Raw genomic sequence first — 20,516 nt, forward strand, 5'->3', positions numbered from 1 at the left:
AGATTAAAGGGATTGCCCTTCCAGAAGTATTCACAATGTGGTTGTAATATCTTCATCATCATCATTTTATTATTTATACTCCGGGTTTCCCTAGCCACTCTTGTAATAGTGCTTACTGCTCAGTCATTGGGAAATATGAAATAAACAGGGCAGGTGGCATCTCGAGGAGATGCTATTGTTTTTAATCGTCTCTTAAGATTTGGATGTGATTTTACATGGTTTCCCCACCCCAGGGTCAGGAAGGTGTAGCTGCAGCCCTGGCAGCTTGCAAAATCCTCCGAGAGATGTCCCACCAGGAGAAAGAAGCTGAAGTAGTCCGCAAAATGAAAGAGGCAAAATATGAGCAGCTTGCTGTGGGTAAGCGTATACAGTGTCAACCATTTAAAACTTGTCTGAGCAAACAGACCAAATGTACTTTTACAAGTCCCGTATTACCCTTGTTCCACGCTTGCAAGGAATCACTCGTTTATTGTGGAAGCTTTAAAGGTTTAGTGCAGACGAGGCCAGAATGATTCCACCCACTTTTAACTGTCCAAACTGCTTGAACCTCTGCAAAGTACCTACAGTCTGGAGGTGACCTAACAGCATCAAATGGCAATTTGAGTTTTGCCTTCCTGTAATGGGTATCTGAACAGGGGGGAAGGGGACTGCAAAGTATCTCTGCAATGGAGCAGGACAAATGTCTTCCTCAAAGTAATTAAAACTCTGAGCAAGATACAAAGGTGGCATGCATTGATGAGAATTGACTGGATCATAGCTCTACCAGTCAAACAAACCACTCAACATTAATATCAGGGCACAAGTTTTTGCCTTTCATGGGCTAGTTGATAGCCCCTTCTGGATAGGGGTTGCAAAATTACTGCTAGCCCTAGTAACACCTGGGATTGATTATAGCGATGGACTGTGCATGGACTGTGGACTGTGCATGGGGTTCTTCTCAAAAACTTCAGCTAGTGACAGACTACTGACAGACAGGCACCACTGGGAACATCTCTTGCCACTTCTAAAAGAGCTTAATTATCGTAGTCTCATTGCTGAGCAACAACGGGCAGAGCTTAGTGGATTGGGAGGCCAGCCAACCAGAAGAGTCTCAGAGGTGTACTTGCCTGGAGGCAGAGTCAGTGTCCAAAGTCCTAGGGTCAGGTGAACAGCAATCCATGTGGTCAGACGGTCCAGGGATCATGGAATCCAATGATCATTGGGGTCAAGGGTAAAGACAAGCAGGAAGCAGCAAGGTAGGGTTATGACTACAATCGTTACCAGCAACTGAGTGCTGCTGGAAGTTCTGCTTAAGGAGGCTGAAGCCAGCTGGCTCTCATCATTGCCTTCTCCTCTGAGTCCTTGAAGGCTGATCAGTTGCAGGTGGAACCACTCTGCCTTCTCCCCCTTCAAGCTGCTGTTCAGCAGGCAAAGCTGGCTCCTGGCCTATGGCATTAATTGCTATCTGTAAATTTCCAGATATAATCCAAAGTGCTGGTTGGCGCCAGGGTGTCTAAAGGACCACCTCCTTCCAGCTGAACCTGTCTGGACTGTAATATTATCCAAGGTGTTACTCCTCCAAGTGCCCCTGCCTGAGATTAGACAGCTGGTGACTGGAGATGATGAGCTATATCAGCTGTCCCACTTGGGATGGAAACTGCCTTATACCAGAACAAACTATTTGTGCATCTAGTCCTCTGGCCCTCTAGAGTCTAGATGTTATTCTTGGGCTCCAGATCCCATCAGCCCCAGCCAGCTTGGCCAGTGGTCAGGAATGATGGGAGTTGTAGTCCAACAACATGTTCCTTCTGGATAGCTCAGTTGGCAAACATGAGGCTTAATTTCAAAGTTGTGAGTTCAAGCCCTACGTTGGGCAAAAAAATACCTGCATTGCAGGGGATTGGACTAGATGATCCTTGTGGTTCTTTCCAACTGTACAATTCCATGATTTGATAATTCTATGAACACCTACACGACCACAGGTTTCCCTTCCCTGATACAGTCCAGAGCTATTTACTCTCTTGCCATGGCTTTCCAGGGTCTTTCCCATCTTCTCCTATGTGATATTTTTAATGGGATATGTTAAGGGTTGAGTATGATATCATCTGCATGCCAGGCATGGGCTCTAATACTGAGTTATGGCCCCCCCCATTACGTGCATGCACCACATGTGTGCTACAGACATTGGCTGACATTTAAGACCTTTCCAGCTTTTTGAGTAAGAGTCAGGGTAGCTGCACATCTGTTCTCTCCCACCTCTGGCCTAGTCACTGCTGTTTCCTCTGCATTCTTTCAGCCCCTCACAAAAAACGAAACCCCTCTCACAAGATGTGCATTATTTCCTGCTATTGTTCAGAGTGGAATGTAGGTACTTTGAGAACTTCCTTCTTAAAATAAAGCAAGAAACATAGAAGTGTGCAAAAGTGAATTTTTTTTTTTGGGGGGGGGGGAGGCATCCAGACAAATTTCAGACCTCAAACAACTAGCCAGGTTTAAGATGTTGTTGTACCTCCCAATGTTAGTCACTGCATTGAATGTGGTACAAAAGAGCAGAGTCTTTAACATTTAGGATTTTGCTGTGAATGCTTCTTTCAGTTTAGCATTCGGGATTCACATTCATTGAAATAAAAATATCATCTCCATCTCCCCACCCTGTTCCACCCAGCCTCTCACCCTGGGAGATCCTCTCTCCCCTTGCCCCTCACGCAGGGCCCTTCGTTTTCCATCCATCACTTCCCTTTGTGTTAATACAAGCTAGGAAACTTCAAAAAGCAAAGCATAAACTCTTTCTCTTTCTCCCCCTCCACTCCAGAGATTCCTTTAGTATAGGTTCCCTGCCTTATGGAATCCTATCTCAACTCCCTGAAGGCGACCACTGGAGGCTACTTGGCCCCCAGACTTTCTTGACCAACACCTACTACTTCTCTTCCTCCCCTTCTGCATTATAGCTTCCCACTCGCTTTCCCCTCTGTCACCGCCCTCTATCCCCTTATTTCCTTCCTCCGGGCCTCTTCCTTTTGCAGCCTCTCCACTCTTCCTTGTCCTCGAAGCTATCCCCTCTATCTGCTTTCTCTCACTCTCTCAGTCTGGGACTCTTCCAGGAAATGCCGCCAGCTGCCTTTCTTTTCTTCAGCTGTGTGCATGCCTCTGCTCTGACTGTGTTGCTGGGAGGAGAATGCCTCCTTCACATAGGCTAATAACTGTAACCCATGCTGTTTGGATATCATGCTGTTTTTCGTGTTTCATTTTTGCCAGTAATTGCCAATATGGAAATGGCCAATCTTAGAGGGAGGGTCTGTGGAGGGTGGGGGTCACAAAGTATCAAACACCATCACATTCCAAATGCATCTCTGCAGTTAAAGCAGAACTGAAAGTTGTATAAACAAGACAAACACATATAAGGATTCTCTCGTTTTTTTCTGTATAAACACCTCTAGTACTTAAAACACATACATATGAATATGTCTAGCTTTTTCTATGTATCATTCTCTTTTCTTGCACCTGCACCCCTATTCCCCACCCCCACCCCCTCACCCTTGGCAGAATTGTTCAGTGAATGCTACCACAATAGTGAAGACCGAGCTTTTGCTTTGTTGGTGAGGAGGAACCGGTACTGGAGCAAAACGACTTGTCTCCACTTGGCTACAGAAGCAGATACCAAGTCTTTCTTTGCTCACGATGGGGTGCAGGTGAGTAAAATCCAAGAGTGGTCCTCTTCGAAAGTTGTTACCAATGCTGATTTAAAGTTGGGAACAAGAGAGTGAGATGAATATCCTCCTCTGAGTCAATGAAACCAGAAGTTAAGCGTGGCCCAAGAAAATTTTCTAATTTAAGGGGGTCATTGGAATTCTGGTTTTTCTTCTGGTATTATGTTCGGTGGGGAACCTGTAGCTCTTCAGATGTTGTTGGACCCCTGGCCACTTGCCTTGCTGGCAGGGGTTGATTGGAGTTTTAGTCCAACGATATCTGGGTAGTGGTATTTACTTGTATACTCCTTGTATTGTGTCAACGCTGCATCCTTTGTCCTAAATTCCAGGCTTTTCTAACAAAGATTTGGTGGGGAGATATGTCAACATCCACCCCAATCCTGAAGCTGATCTGTGGATTTGGGTGCCCTTTCCTGATCTATACAAATTTGATATCATTCAGGTAAGAACCATAGGGACCTTTTGCATGGGAAGAAGAGTAGGAAACAGGTAGTATTTGACAACAAATAGTGGTGACAGAAAAATTTCCTTCTTTAATCTGAAAGCAGAATGAGAGGCAGAAGTTCAGCTAGTGAGGGTTCTCCCAGAATACTGCAAACAGGTTATTCAGGTATCACAGGCTGCTCACTGGTAGCAGTTTTAAAAAGAAGTATTGGGTTTTCCACAGAAAGAGTAAACCCGGATTAAATTGGGAGCAGAAGTAGACTGGCATAGTGTAGACACTGTAGAAAACACTGTAAGCACCCTTTAAATCTCTTCCTTGAATGCAGATGTGATCATGTAGGAAGTTGCACCAGTTTAATATCTGCATGTCATGCTACTTTTTCAGTCTCTACCATAGAGAAAAAAGGTGGCAACTGTTTTCAAATCCCATATCTCAGAAGTATGATTATTCTGCCCAAATGGAAGAATGATGAATACTTTGTGCAGATTCTTAGGCTATCAGTGTCTGTTTTTCACTCTTAACAGCATACTAGGTGCCAGACCAGACATTATCTCAATTGCTTGTACATTCTCATCTATCAATGTCCATCAGCTCCTGGCTTCATCTCCTTCTCTTTTGTAAATATCTAGATTCTAGAACCTATTTCAGTCTGATCCACAAACTCACTTAAACAAAAACGAATGAAGGAAAGACACATTTATGACACTAGGCTGGAGTTTTAACTGGATTATGTGTAAGGTCTCCCATGTCTCTGCCTCTGAGTAGATTCAGTTTAGTTAGTATCTATTAACTATATCAGAAGTATTTAAATGAAACTAAGGGGACAGGCTTTCCAGTAGGATAATTTTGTGTCTTACTGGAAAGCCAACCTTCCTAAATATTACAGCATTCAAATCAGAAACTCATACAAAGTAGTCAACTGTCACTTCTAAATGTTAGAGAAATACATTGCATTTTATTCATTTCTCCCAGGGATGAGGAAACTGTAGCCCTCCAGATGTTGATGGATCATGACTCGGATTAGTGCCAGGCAACATGGCCAATGGGCAGGGATGATGGGAGTTGTAGTCCAACAACATATGGAGAGCCACAGAATCCCTGCCCCTTTTTAGCACTTTAAACTCCATCTTACGGGGTGGAGGAGAATCATCTCTATGATAAGTGAGAGCCAGAAAATCACAGAAATCCTTCTTTGAGTTTATGTGGAGGGGAACCAAAGGAACACCTAGAGAGAGATCCTAATATAGCCTCTGTAGTGATCTTCAGTTGAACATGTGGAGATCAGGAGCAGGTATGCTGCGCATGACCCTGCTCTCCCCCGCCCCCTCCCCAATGACCAAAGGACAATTGCAAGTGGTTTATGCTACCTTACCTTGATGTATCAAGCTTAGCTCAGCACTGAAAGTCTCCCCTCACCTCAGGAGTGAAAAACTGCTTTCCAATATCTTTCAGTAAATCAATTCCTTTGCAGTGAGGAAACACAATCAGCCCAGGAGCCAGAATCATGCAAAGACCTTGACAGCCCGGATTCTGAAAGGACATTGCTTTTCCCCAAGGAAGTAGATAGGTAAGATTGCAATGTAATGTTATTTGGAAGCTTCAAAACAGAGTAATGAAAGAGAACATTTCTTGGAGATTAAACTGAGGTACACAGAGGTGAGTAGGCAAAACCACAAGTTAAGGCTGTGCACATCTTACCTTTGAAGCCATGTACACAAGACATGTATCCTTTACCACATGTAGCCACAAGCCTTTCCATCTGATTTGAAAATGTAAGCCGCTGTTAAGCTGAGGTGTGTACATTTGAGACATCCATGTTAAGATGATAAGATGAAAGCTTAATTGAATAGGAGTTGAAGCAGGGCGGTGGGTGCTGGTATGAGGAAACAAATCTGGTAATGTGCATCAAGTGAAGAAATCCTTGTCTCCTTTCTGGTGTGTACAGAGAACATGACTTTAAAAATGGGAGGGGGGGCGAGAGCAGACAGGGATGGGATGACCATGCACAGTACTTGGCCCTATAAGAACATTATAACATTATAAGGATATTTATCAATACTCTAGCAGCAGCTGTGCACTTGCAGCCCTCAACCAAGACTGAGAAATTGCCTTGAGGATCTTAAAATTAAGAAATCCATCCTAGCTGGGCTAACTTTAAGATCTGGTGCCTCAGATTGCAAGCCTGTAAGCCTGAGTGCAGAGTCTCCTTTTTTACTGAACTACAAACCACGCTACAGATATCATCATCAGCTGGAGCGGGGTTAAAAATGCTAGAGATAAAGAATAGTTATGCTCTGCAGTATGATAACTGACGGGCAGTTTAGTGCAGATCATAGAAAACCACTTTCCACAGATATGCAAAATCAACTTGTAATCATTTTGTTGACAGATTTTTCCCACGCAAGTGGAGCCATTGTGTAGTGTACTTGATAGATGGATCACATGAAATAATATAAAGTTGTTTCTGTATGAGTCTCTCGGAGGGCGGGGGGGATAGTTTAGTCTATCAGTGGAGTCAATGGGAGATGCAGAGTTAATTTCAACAAAGCCAGGATTTCATTAACTTGTCTTTCCAAAGTTGTATTGAATATTATTCTTGCTTTGATGAGACAGAGAATAAATAAACATTACATATTAATTTCCTCTATTGGAGTTTGGAGCTGTAGAAGTTTAAATAACAAAATACAATAGCAGCACGTTGCCTCAATAGCTACACTCTAGTAACTAAGGGTGGTAGTCAGCTAAGTTTTACTGAAAGTAGGCCCACTGAAATTAATGGCCCTTAGGCATGCTCATTAATTTCAAAGGGTCTACTCTAAGTAAAACTCAGTTGACTACCACCCTTAATGTTTATTGAACAGTCTGGGGAAAGAGAATTTTCAGGATCTCCTTGGACAGGAAACTGATGACAATCACAGTTCAATTGTATACATATCTATTCAGAAGTAAGTTCAATTGAATTCTATGGGGCTTACTCCCAGGCAGTTGAGCATAGGACTGCTGCCTTAGCCTGTGAATCTGACAATCAAGCTATAAAATTGCTTTACAGACCACTGCTCAGAAATGCAAACAAAACAGTATTTTCTTTCTCTTTTTTTCAGGGGAGACGCCCAGTTAGAAACCCAAATTGCTTCTGAAAATATAGCATGTGCAACATTTGTGTTTACACAATGGAAAAAATTCTGGACTGCTCCTGTCACAGTATTTATGGGGAATGTTATCATGTACTTTGCCTTCCTCCTTCTGTTTGCCTATGTCCTCTTAGTGGATTTTAAACCACCCCCACCAAAGGGCCCATCCATCCAGGAGATTGTACTTTACTTTTGGGTTTTTACGTTGGTCTTGGAAGAAATCCGACAGGTGGGTAACCTACATTATGGCTCTCAGCTACCCAGCTAGATCTTACAGGTTGAGGCTGGGAATTCACATGTGCAATAGACACATTTGTGCACGACCAAAATCTTCTTCCTCCTTTACTGGCCATGTTCTATCAGTCAAATTGTTTCCCTCTACCATTTGCTCAAGCAAGCAGCTTGTGCTACAGCTAAGTCCCCACCAGCCATCGGTGCCCATTAAAGATGTATTGTTAGCTATTAAGATCTGTAGAGCCATGAAGTAAAGGGAATTTCACTCAACACAACAACATTCTTGTTGACATTTCTAATTCAAATTACTTTTGGAATGCTAAGTTAATGATGGGACATGGAAGTGTGTAACATTATACTAAATGATAAATGCTGTTAACTTACAGAGCTTTTTCACTGATGAAGATATGAATTTAATGAAGAAAATCAAGTTGTACGTAGAAGATAATTGGAACAAGTGTGATATGGTGGCCATCTTTTTCTTCATTGTTGGAGTTACCTGCAGGTTTGTGGTTTTGAGAGCTTCATGTGTGTGGTACCATGTATGTATGATATACAGTGTTCCATAAGCAAAGTTAATGAAATAGATCTAAGGGAGTCGACTCATATTTTCTCTTTTAACCCCAGAATGTTTAATTCAACCTTTCAAGATGGCCGCACAGTACTTGCTATTGATTTTATGGTGTTTACTCTCAGACTGATTCATATTTTTGCCATCCATAAGCAACTGGGCCCAAAGATCATCATTGTGGAGAGAATGGTAAGTACAAGATTTCACATGGACATGAAAACCAATGATGTACAGTATTTCCTAAACCAAAGGAACAAACACAGGCCTTCTGGGTAGCACTATTTTCATCGGAGAAATGTTGGAGGGTATAGTGAAGTCTGCATGTAGGGCATGTAGTCTTTACCTGAGTGGAATGTAAGTGGTCAAGCAACCATGAGTGTGTGCATGGACTTGTGATTACACAGTGAAACGTGAAAGGCACTCTGCACATTCTCAAAGAGACACTGAAATCCTGCTGGGGGAGGTTCCCCATGCCTGTAATAGTAATAAAGTACTCTAATGACATGGACTGAATTAAACAGCAAGAAAGAAACCTTGCTCAACTGCTTGGGAGCAGTTTGGTATGACTTCCTACCATTTAATTGACAGTTCACTGTATCATTATGGCACACATGTAGCACAAAATTGCCCTCCCTAGAGGCCTGGGCCTTGGTTCCATAAAGAAATGAGAAGTCCTGTCAAGAAGTCAATCTTAGTCCCTTAATTATCTCCTTTGTACATTCCTAATCTATGTCTTGGTTTCAGACTATGTATTCCTTTTACAGATGAAGGATGTTTTCTTCTTCCTTTTTTTCCTGAGTGTATGGCTCATTGCCTATGGCGTGACCACACAAGCCTTGCTCCATCCTGATGACAGTCGAGCAGAATGGATCTTCAGAAGGGTGCTCTACCGCCCCTATCTTCACATATTTGGACAGATTCCGCTGGATGAAATAGATTGTAAGGTTAAGGAATTAAAAGACCTATTGTTGCTGTTGTTTTAGACTTGGATGACAAGAGAAAGCAACCATGGCATCGTTTCTACAATTAGCATGGCCCCCAAGCACTGCTGCACTCTTGTTCCACAAATGTTCCCGAGATCACCATCTGAGGCCCTTCTTTGTGTGCTCCCCTCCACAATAAATCTGGAGGGTGGCAACACAAGAATGGGCCTTTTCTGTACTGGCTCCTCATTTGTGGAATGCTCTCCTCAGGGAGGGTCACCTAGTGCCATCATTATGTATCTTTAGGTACCGGGCAAAAACTTTTCTCTATAACCAGACCTTTGGCCTTTAACTACCTGTGGCCTTTTAGTAGTGGGTGGGATGTTTTTAATATATTTCTTTTCTTCCTTGGTTTTAATGTGGGTTTTTGTTTGTTTGTTTGCTTGTAAGATGCTTTGGGTTCCCATGGGCAAGATTTAATAAGTATTAATGATAATAGTGTTCCCGCTAAAGCTGAGCAGTACTGTAGATTTGCCTTTATGAGTGCACATCGGCGGGTGGAAATGTTTACCTCTAGTCGGAAAAGTTCCGCCTTCTGATTTCTGCACATTACACTGATGTTCAAGGCCAAGGAGGCCAGGCTATTTTAAACAAATTTTGTTCTCAAACCTAATGCTGCCACATGTCGTGAACTCCCCTCTCCTTTTGCTTTAAACTGTTTTAATATTGTATTTTAATGTTGTAACCCACCCTGGGACTTTAGGGTGAAGGACGAATAATTAATAATAGCAAAAATAATAAGAGATTTGCATTATATAGATATGTCATTTCTGTCACTGAATGTGTGTGTGTGTGTGTGTGTGTGTGTGTGTGTGTGTGTGTGTCAACTATATTTGTAATGCTTGTTCTGCTAATTGTTAAGGTATTCCATTATTCTAATTATGCAACAATGAAAAATCAAGCACACCTCATGGTACTGAAGCTGTGAAATTGAAAAAAACAAAACAAAATTTTTTTTTGCTTATCTGCACAGCAGAAAGAGAACAGCCTCAGCAATTAATAGGTCTAACAATCAGTAGCTTCCAAAAGTGACAATTGCTTTGTTTTCAATCCATTACAGCATCTCGCATGAACTTTGAAAATTGCACACCGAGCCCAATGGCAAACCTGACAGATAATGCATCGTCGTGCCCAAATGCCTATGCCAACTGGCTTGTCATAGTCCTCTTAGTCATTTTCCTGCTGGTTACAAATGTACTGCTTATGAATCTCTTGATTGCCATGTTCAGGCAAGTATTTTTTCCCCTGCCTGTTATAAAAAGAGGGAAGCGCATACAACAATCGCTGGTTAAATGTACGAACAATAACAGCATAGACATGGTATCTGAAGAAGTGTGCATGCACACGAAAGCTCATACCAAGAACTAACTTAGTTGGTCTTTAAGGTGCTACTGGAAGGAATTTTTTTTGTTTTGACTATGGCAGACCAACACGGCTACCCATCTGTAGCATAGACATGGACAGTCATTGATGACTGTCTTCATTTTGCACATAACGAGTGCAATCCAGAAAAACACCAGAGCCCCATTGGCATATTAAATGATGTGCTTAATTGCCATTGATTTCATTGGAACTTAGAGGCGCCCAACTTTCTCAGCAGGAGAGTTGTTAATACAGTCAGTGTGATTCACAAGCCATTTAAAATGGGTTTCAGCTGATTTACTTCAGAATGGGCTGGAAAACGTAATTGCTTTTTCCAACTATAGCCAGAACATGACAAAGAAAGCAATATCTTCATTTCTACTGCAGAATTCAATTAAATATACACCAATTATTTAGAACAGGTGGGAGAGGGGAAGCTTTCTCTTCGCTACGTGCATATAAAGGGTCTAATACATCAGGGCCCAGTATGGATAAACATCAACACTATTACTCTGTAAAGATTTTAAGACATCTGAAGACAATGGGTTCAGGCAACCTATGGGTAGAACACCTATGGAACTTTCCTGAAGGGGACTTTCCTGCGGAAGGAGGACATTTTCACCAATTCCACATTTCTTCTATGGTCCATCATTTCCCCTCCCTGAAACCCTGCTCTGGCAGGTGGCTCTGAGGGCTGGAGTGGGGAAACCCAGCAGGGCGGCCCCACAGCTTCTTGGCCCCTCCCACAAAGGGAAGAAAACCTTCCATATATGAAAAGGCAAGTCTGGATCCAATCCAAACCTTAAATATTTTAAATTGGCACATTTTATAATCTTAGTAAGACTGCACACATTTTGTACCTCCCCGTGTGTGTACATGGTGGAATAAAAGTCAAAGTCTTGCCTATTGTAAAGCTGAGTGACAGCCAACCAAAAACAGAATCATTAAATACAGGCTAAAGTAATCTACAGGTGCTTTATATGAGTTGTCTCCAACTGTAAATGTAGGCACGCAACACATTTGGAAAGACGCTACTTTAAAAGCCCCTAAATAATGGTTGTGGAATTATTATTATTTTTAAGAGCTGGTTCATGCAGCATTGGGAGATAGTTCTTTGTTGCTTCAGACTCCTCCTTATATCCCTGCCCAGTTACTGGGATCTTTGGAAGAGTCTCTGTTAATGTTCCATCATGGCTCAGATGGACTGCTTATATACACCAGAAGCTGTGCATTCTGTATTTTGGAAGCAATTCTGTGGATCCCCTTCCTGGCTGAGATTAGACCAGGCACCTCCTTGCTGAGCTTCACATTCTTGCCAAAAACCTTTCTATTCCAGCATCAGCGGGGTATCATAGGGAAAGTTTTCTGTCTTGGACTCATTTTGCTTGATTTTATCCTACCATATATTTTTGTCACCTTCATGTGCATCGTTAGAAACTTTGGTGATTAAGCGGTATGTAGATGGCTTAAAGAAACAAACATGAGATTTTTATTGATGTGATTCTCCCCCCTCCCTGTTCAAGTTACACCTTTCAGGTTGTTCAGGGAAATGCAGACATCTTCTGGAAATTTCAGCGTTACAACTTGATTGTGGAATACCACGGCCGGCCTGCGTTTGCCCCTCCCTTCATCATTATTGACCACATTAAGCTGTTTCTTAGACGGATCTTTAAAAAGACAGAGCACAAAAAGGAGCACCTGGGTAAGCTGTAGAGAGGTAATGGTAAGATGTTCAGCACAATCCGAGGGTCCACACATGCAGGATGATTCTCAAACGAGTATGTGCACTGCCTCCATTAAAAAACATTACCTTTTAAGCAATGTGGACTGATACAATAGTTCTGCTCACTTCTGACTAAAGCTGCTTTCAAAAAAAATCAATTTTGTGCAATAGCAATTAAATGTTCTTTCTAAATAATTAATGACGAGTTACTAATATTTTTTAAAGGATACAGATTACTGAAGAAGATAGCACTCAGCGTTAGAAACTACAGCTCTGTCTTTAATAATTTAATATTTTTTTAGCATTCCAGAAGTCTGATTTTCAGTATTAAAGAAAGGGGGAATGGGCATGCTTTTATTTGCAGTGGTCTCATGGATCCATTCTAATACTGTAGATAATTGGAGCTATTACCTCTCACAGCTCCAGTTATATCAAGTGTGCATGTGAAGGAGCTCTAGGAGTGAACACAAACCTTTCTGACATATTCAAGATTTTCTAGCTCATCGCCTTGAACTAAGTATATATGAACAGCAATAATTTTTTTTTGCATGGAAAATCTGACTCACTAGGCTCTGAACTTCCTTTCTTCTATCACACAGGTTGGCGTTCCCCAACCCTCATACTTAATCACATTGTGCTGTTTTGTTTCTTTTACTATAGAAAGAGATCTGCCAGGAGGTCTGGATCAAAAAATCATAATGTGGGAGATGCTACAAAAAGAAAACTACCTGGCAAATCTGGAAACAAAGAAGAAAGAAAGCAGTGAAGAACGGCTAAAGAAAATGTCAGACAAGTGCGTATCTATGGATAGGGACTTCCAAATCTCTGTTTTGATGCTAGCTGAGGGCCAAACCAGACTTTTGTGTCTGTGTTTATTAAACATGTGAACACTGATTTGGTTATAAAGCTGGATGGGTGGAGTTTACTTTTTATCAATGCATGGAAAGAGAAACTTAGGGAAGGGAGAGAAAAAATGATTCAGTTCAGGTTAAAGGCAAACCTATCTAATACTCATTTTCCATAACAATGCATGAACTGAAACAGAATCACGCTTCAACACCTGCACTTCTCCAAATTTTGCAATGAAATTCTCCAGCCAAGTAATGTGTAGAAAGATGCACATACTAGGGCAAAGTGCCTAAAATGCAGATATTCTTGCAAATGAACATACAAAAAAGCATTATATTAGGAGAAATTGCATTGCAGAAAAAAGTGTATATTAAGAGAAATCTGCATTAAAATGCTGATTAATTTTTACAAGGGCTTAAATTTAGAACTGAATGATGAGAAACTGAGAGAACCCAAAATTGACAAATTCATCCATCTCTAGAGGAAGTGAAAGCCACTCACTCTTGTCTCCCTGAGCTACACTGTCTGAAAATGTTCTCCCGCGATTGACTCCAGCCCTAGAAGTCCACCCCACTCCATTTAAATTAAAAACAAACAAACAAAACCATTCCTGCTTTATAAACCAGTCCATGCATATTTAGTCACCATGTGAGTGCCTAGTTTGGTTCTGAGACAGAAGATAAGCAGTTCCTTCCCTATGTTAAGTGGGTAACCAAAGCATTCCAAATTACTCAGGGCACAATTACTTAGAAAACAGATTTTCCATTGGAACTAGAGGAACACAGCATGCATTCAAGCCATTTGCTGTCCAAATCTCATGACCCTTCTGTAAAGCAGAGAGGATGTATTCTGCCACAGAATCACTGATGGGAGCAGATGAAAGCCCATGGAGGAGTTGCAACTTAGCAAGTGTTGCATGGAAATTTCAACTGTATGAACTCCTGTATACGTGTGGGACCTACACCAATGACCACAATTTGCACACTTGCTCAAAAAATGGGGAACAAGAATTGCAGGTAGAAAAACAGAGTCAGTATAGGCAGGTGTGAGCCAGTTCGGGGCTGGGGGGAGGGAAGGTAGATTCAATCCCACTGCCCTTTCTATTTACACAATTCAACTGTTACAGTGGTACCTCGCAAGACGAATGCCTTGCAAGACAAAAAACTCACAAGACGAAAGGGTTTTTTGTTTTTTGAGCTGCTTCGCAAGACGATTTTCCCTATAGGCTTGCTTCGCAAGACGGAAACGTCTTGCAAGTTTGTTTCCTTTTTCTTAACACCGTTAATACAGTTGCGACTTGACTTCGAGGAGCAACTCATAGAACGCAGTGTACATAGTAGCCTTTTTTGAGGTTTTAAAAGACTTTGGTGATTTTTGAAGCTTTTCCAAAACTCTCCCGACACTGTGCTTCGCAAGACGAAAAAAATCGCAAGACGACAAAACTCGCGGAACGAATTAATTTTGTCTTGCGAGGCACCACTGTACATTTAAGAAGGACTTTACTCTCAACTTACTTTCACTGGACTGAATCCTTTGCAACAGACCCAATGGCCACTGTCCCAGTCATGTACTGGAGTCTAATCCATGTTTGATCCAATAAAATGTCTATCTAAACTCCTCTAGTGCCTACCTCTTTGCTCACCGTTTTGATTTTCATCCCCCCCTCAAAACAGGGTGAACAATCTTTCAAAGTACTTTAATGGTCTGAAAGACCAAGAGAAACGGCTTAGATCTTTGGAATCACAAGTAAGAATGCTTTTTCTTGTGTTTCAGCTGTGCTTTTGTTCATGCAGGGTATAGCTATAGAATTTTTTAGCATGGATTTAATTGCACAATTCTTTCCAAAATCTGCTTACAAAGCATTGTATAGACAGGATAATATGTCTCAGCTTATTTGGACAAAATAGAATTGATGTATTGATTAACACATGTGTTAATGTGTTGATCTGGTCAAGAAATTCCTCATATATGCTAATATGAATTTGTTAACCTATCTTTAAATGACATTATAAATTATAAATTATAGAGATCAGGCACCCTGCCATTCAAACTGGTATTTTTGTCCATCAGACAGTCAAGAGTTCTTCATTTTCCCACTTTAGTGAGGAAACTTTCCAGTCCAGTTTTATCTCTGCCTTCATTTTCAATCTATGGTCTAAAGTTTGGACTCTGAACCTTAGCAAGGATTTCCCTCGCCCTTCACATCCCTACTAAACTAGAAGTGCAGATACAGCAAGTTGCCTTCAATATTATTCATTCAAATGGCACCTAAGACCAAGGTCCATAAGTCATTGGCTGAATGTAGATTAGAGACAAGGTCTTCACCAGCAGCAACAGAGCTAAAAATGCAACTGTGAAGCTATGCTTTAGCTGATTAATTTGTGCTTTAAAAATGTATTCAAATCGCAAGCAAATCTGCCAGATCTCTTTAGGACTGCAATGCCAGTGTGTCATTTTGAATGGTAATGGAAGATGTGGTGATACCAAAACCATTTCTTTTGTAGATCTCCTACTGCACAGTTACCCTTTCCTCAATGGCAGACACCTTAAGCAACAACAGCTTCTTTTTGAACAGACAACCTATGAATTACACACGTGAGTAAGGTGCAGAGAATAATTCTGAAAATAAATAAACAAAAGTAAAACAATTTTTAAAGAGATAATAATAATAATAATAATAATAATAATAATAATAATAATAATAATAATATATTTATACCCTGCCCATCTGGCTGGGATTCCTCAGAATATTAAAATACAATAATCTATTAAACATTAAAAGCTTCCCTAAACACTCCACACAATTTATCAAAAAGTGTTTGTTGTTAAAAATTACAGAGATTACTTAAAGTACTATTTCTTCCACTGAACTCAAAGTGGTGAGCATGGGGTTCCTTGGCAGTCTCCTGCCCAGGCACTAACCAAACCCAGACTTTCAGAAAGGTTGCTGCATCATGCGCTTTCCAAGTTCCAGACCTGGGATGTGTGTGTGTGTGCGTGAGAGAGAGAGAGAGAGAGAGAGAGAGAGAGAGAGAGAGAGAGAGATGCTTGAACGTGTCATGATGCCTAGTATTTCCACTGGAACTTTACACCCTGGAATCAGTTTGAGCAGTACAGATCAAAATGCTCAGTTGTGAAGATAAGCACTCAAAGCATACAGTCTGCTTTTCAGCTCCCTCAGCTTTGTGGACTCCATTAAGTTGACAGCTGCTCTCCACATCCATTGAGGGATGCAAGCATACGCTGGTTCCAAAGCTAACAAGGAAGCCCTTGCTTATGCATTAGGTCATTGTATCTAATGGAGCACAGGCACGAGCGCACCCACCCACTCCAGTGCATGCTTCAGGGCTCTTCTCTGTATGGACTTATTTTATTGATTTGATTTCTATACTGCCCTTCATCAAAAGATCTTGGGGCGGTTCACAAGATAGCTGAGATTCCTGTAATCCAAGGACTTCTATGCATATACAGCAGCCGGACGAAAGGGAGGACAGCCACCCTGTGCCTTTAAGAGTTGTGTCAAATCAGCAGGTGTTGATTGCATAACAAGTGGACACCTGCTGAAATTCCTTCTGCTGCACAGCTCTTAAAGGTGCTTTTCCTCTTTTTCACCTGGTCACCTTAAATTCTCAAAAGGTAAAGGACCCCTTTACCTCAAATGGGTTTGGGGAGCTCATCTTGCTTTCAGGCCGAGGGAGCCGGTATTTGTCCACAGCTTTCCAGGTCATGTGGCCAGCATGACTAAACTGTTTCTGGCGCACCAGAACACTGTGACGGAAGCCAGAGTGCACGGAAACGGCGTTTACCTTCCTGCTGCAGTGGTACCTATTTATCTACTTACACTGGCATGCTTTCGAACTGCTTGGTTGGCAGGAGCTGGGACAGCCCAATGGGAGCTCGCCCCATTGCGGGGATTCAAACACCGACCTTCTGATTGACAAGCCCAAGAGGCTCAGTGGTTTAGACCACAGTGCCACCCGCATCCATATGTGGTGCTTTCCTCACTCACTGTCATTTGAAGGAAGTCCTGTATGCACTGGAGTTCCCACACCCACATAGGCCCTCTAGATCCGAGACAACAAATGGCTTTTGTGGACGAAAGCCTATTTCATCAGATGTGATGGTGTAATGTCCTGCTGTTTGCCCTTGGATAGAAAAATGTCTGTTCTGTCTCTTCATGAGATTAATGTGAATCTTTGTGAGATTAATGGATTTCTACTAAATCCAGTGCCTTCCATAGTGACAAATTCCAGAGGGGAAGCCATGTTAGGCTGCTGAAAAGAAAATACTTTTTTGGTCTTATCATTACTTGGCACACCAGACACTGCAGAGGAAGAATAATTCTAGACAGTGAAGCTAAAGGCCAGGAAACACAAGAGTCCAGGAAAGTCTGTGACATTTCTGTGCAAAGCTTGCATTTATGCAAGTGACCCGTTCACAGCAGCAGTAACCAAAGATGCTATCTTCCTAGTTATGCTTATTTTAACACCATCAACCAGAAAGAAACCTTTGCTTCATAAAATAACTACAGGTGTTAACTTAGCATAGACTGGAAAGAGAAGTGGCTGAATTGCAACTTATTACCGAACTTAAAACCATGGAGAGACCTGGTCTGAATAGAGACATTGGATTTCATTATACATGATAAAGCTATTTTTAGCCATCTCACCCATTTCTTTTTTCTGTAAGACCAATTGCAGTCATTAACAGTTGTCAACAGGTTTACCACACCTATTAGCCAATCACCCATTCCCACCACCCTTCTGAGTAATACCCCTCCCCACCCTCTCACTATATATAAGGGTCTGGTGACTTCTGTTTCAGTGTATCTGAAGAAGTGTGCATGCACACGAAAGCTCATATCAATAACAAACTTAGTTGGTCTCTAAGGTGCTACTGGAAGGATTTTTTTTTTATTTTTTATTTTGTTTCTACTACAGCAGACCAACACTGCTACCTACCTGTAACTACAAGAAAAATGTCAGACCTTACTCCACCTCTGCATTTCATTATTGTTTCTCCCCAAACTTTCCCCCATCTTGGTCTGTGTGCAAAACTAGGACAATCCTTTCATGCATCTGATGCAGTAGGCTCTATTCCATGAAAACCTATGCTACAATAAATCTGATGAGTCTTTAAGGTGCTGCAAATTTTTTTCCTCTTCTTGCTGCTACAGCCTAATCAATCTGCCCAACTGAAACAAATAAGAGATAGTATATGGATGTTTGGTGGTGGAATTCTAATAGGCACAAAATGTAAGAAAACCCTCTCAATGATTTTCCCCCTTCTTTTAAAAGAAAACCCAGATACCATGGATGAAAGGGATTATAAGGAAATAGCTCTGCAGATATTTAGTAAAACTCTCTGGCCTAAAACAACTCTTATACCTGCTCATATTAACCAGTGTTTTTACTCCAAAAACCTCCACAGGTTTCATAACCACAGGCACAAATCAAACGCCTGCACCAGAAGGCAATGAAGCTGGAGAAGGCACCCATCAGTTTGAAGATGACATGATGTACATCGATAACTAACGCTACTTGCAGAAGATCAAACATTTTGCTGTGTTTTTGATTGACTTTTTGACATATTCATCATGGTCTTCAATTACCTAAAGGGGTTTTTCTTTTGATGGCCGAGTACTACTCTGTCTTCCGTACCAAACATATAAAAAGCCCATGGAGAAGCATTGCATCCAATTTATTAGCCTTATAAATGCTGACTGATTGCTTCCAATAATCTATCACCTTCTCAGCTGTCCGATATTTAAACTTGTGCTGCTGTTCTAATTTATGCCATGCAAATAAACCACTCATGCCAGACCATTCCAAACCTTCTTAGCAACAGTAATCAGCATATGTACAAAATACATTCTGCACATACTTTTTCCTTCTTGAAGGAAACTAGTTAAAAAATCCAATTATGATGCAGAGTATTAATTTGCAAATAAACCAATATGCTACTTTGACAGATCTCTGTACTATTGAGGAAAAAAGCACTTTGGTTGTAAAGCCGCAGCTTTAAGCTTCCACATAGCACAACTGCCATTAAAAAAATGGATCACCAGGTTTGCCTGTAAAACAGAGAGCTGCTTAGAAGAACCCAGCAAGGTTCTACCACCTGCAACAACAGTCTTTTACTACTGGCAGTAGTAAAACACTATTACTGAACAAGCTCTCTTAAACCCTACTGCAGTCACAAGGGCAGGCAAGGTTGGCACAATAATCTGGCATTGTTATTTTACCTTTAGCATTTGCTTGCAAGCAGGTACGTCTTCCCAGCATAGAGATGCAATAATCAGAAAGTGCTTCATTTGCTGTTATTTCTGATAGTGATGCAGCTATTATGCCTGCTAAAGGGGGGGGGATGACCGTATCTCATTCCCACGCCTGGTGAACAATGCAGAAAATGGACCTTAACTCACTTTTTGGGGGTGAAAGCAATTTGTCTTTCACCCCCAAAAGGTGACCTACATCTGATGGTTCTGAAAAAGAGCATAGACTTCTTAATAGTAAATAAATAGGACCTCAGAAGCTACTTCTCGCTGGACCATCAGATAAAGAAATCCAGAGTTTAGCCATTGTGACAGTTTAGAAAAATTAATGTTCAGCTAAAAGGGTACATCTTTCCATGTGAAGGACTATTTCAAAAACATGTCCAGGATATAATTCTGGAAATGTCACATGCATATGCTCAATGCCGTATTGTTAGATGACAAAATGTCTCCCTCCATGGAATACAGCTACTTGTTTTGAGTTGCAGCTGCAGGTTAATTGATGTAAGTAGGACACAAGCACCTAGTCAGCATTGAAGCAGACCAACTTTTTTCAGAATTCTACATTTCCCAAACATTTCTGAGGTCATTGGAAGTTGCCACTAGAATAAGATGGGTGGGTGGGTGTGGACACACCGAAGTGGGGGTGGGGGGTGGCGCTAGGTGGAAGCTAACTGTTACTCCCCTGAAGTGCTGACCAAGAGATCCAGCAAAATGAGATCTGGTGCTTTTTCAAAAACACAGATGTGTAAAATGTTAAAGCATGCAGATGTGTCATAAATTAAGCACCAAAGTGTAAGGTAATGCTGGAAATGACAATGCTTCATGATTGCAGTTAGCTTGCTCTGCAAAGCCACTTGAGTAGCTCATAAGGGAGAAAAATAAAATGCAGGCAAGACACATTTATGCAGATTGCTCCCATCTTGCAGACTGAAATAATAAAAGTTCTGAAGCTCCTTTCCTAAGAGACATATTGAAATCTCAGCATCGCTGCGCTCTAAGATATTACTTGGCTGGCTTATGGTTGCCACATTACATTTCTAAAGTTGGGAAGATTCAGCTTATAAATACTATTAACTTGCCAACTACTTTTAATTTATCATCTTATCCAGATGCTAAAAAAGTTGATGTGAGTCTTATTTTTTTGGTCTATTGTTATTTTAACTCTTCAAATGTTTTAAATTACTGTTAATTTTTCATAGTGATAATTTTATTGCTTTATTTTGTAAACTGCTTTGAGGTTTTTTAAACAATCAAG

At 41.2% G+C, this 20,516-nt stretch overlaps 1 protein-coding gene across 1 annotated transcript in view; it reads left to right on the plus strand.

Moving 5' to 3' along the window:
• The window catches only part of TRPM5 (transient receptor potential cation channel subfamily M member 5), a 36,091-nt gene extending 16,223 nt beyond the window's left edge, over positions 1-19,868 (plus strand). The window contains exons 12-25 of the mRNA XM_077924650.1: positions 234-357; positions 3,523-3,668; positions 4,016-4,128; positions 5,603-5,698; positions 7,233-7,491; positions 7,883-8,001; positions 8,124-8,256; positions 8,832-9,006; positions 10,111-10,279; positions 11,936-12,114; positions 12,796-12,928; positions 14,658-14,730; positions 15,489-15,579; positions 18,415-19,868. Of these exons, the coding sequence (XP_077780776.1) occupies positions 234-357; positions 3,523-3,668; positions 4,016-4,128; positions 5,603-5,698; positions 7,233-7,491; positions 7,883-8,001; positions 8,124-8,256; positions 8,832-9,006; positions 10,111-10,279; positions 11,936-12,114; positions 12,796-12,928; positions 14,658-14,730; positions 15,489-15,579; positions 18,415-18,518 (1,914 nt within the window). The 3' untranslated portion in view covers positions 18,519-19,868. The remainder of the gene's footprint in view (positions 1-233; positions 358-3,522; positions 3,669-4,015; positions 4,129-5,602; positions 5,699-7,232; positions 7,492-7,882; positions 8,002-8,123; positions 8,257-8,831; positions 9,007-10,110; positions 10,280-11,935; positions 12,115-12,795; positions 12,929-14,657; positions 14,731-15,488; positions 15,580-18,414) is intronic.
• Positions 19,869-20,516: the final 648 nt, after the last annotated feature.

Source organism: Podarcis muralis, chromosome 1, assembly GCF_964188315.1.
Source record: "Podarcis muralis chromosome 1, rPodMur119.hap1.1, whole genome shotgun sequence".
Classification (NCBI taxonomy): Eukaryota; Metazoa; Chordata; class Lepidosauria; order Squamata; family Lacertidae; genus Podarcis; species Podarcis muralis.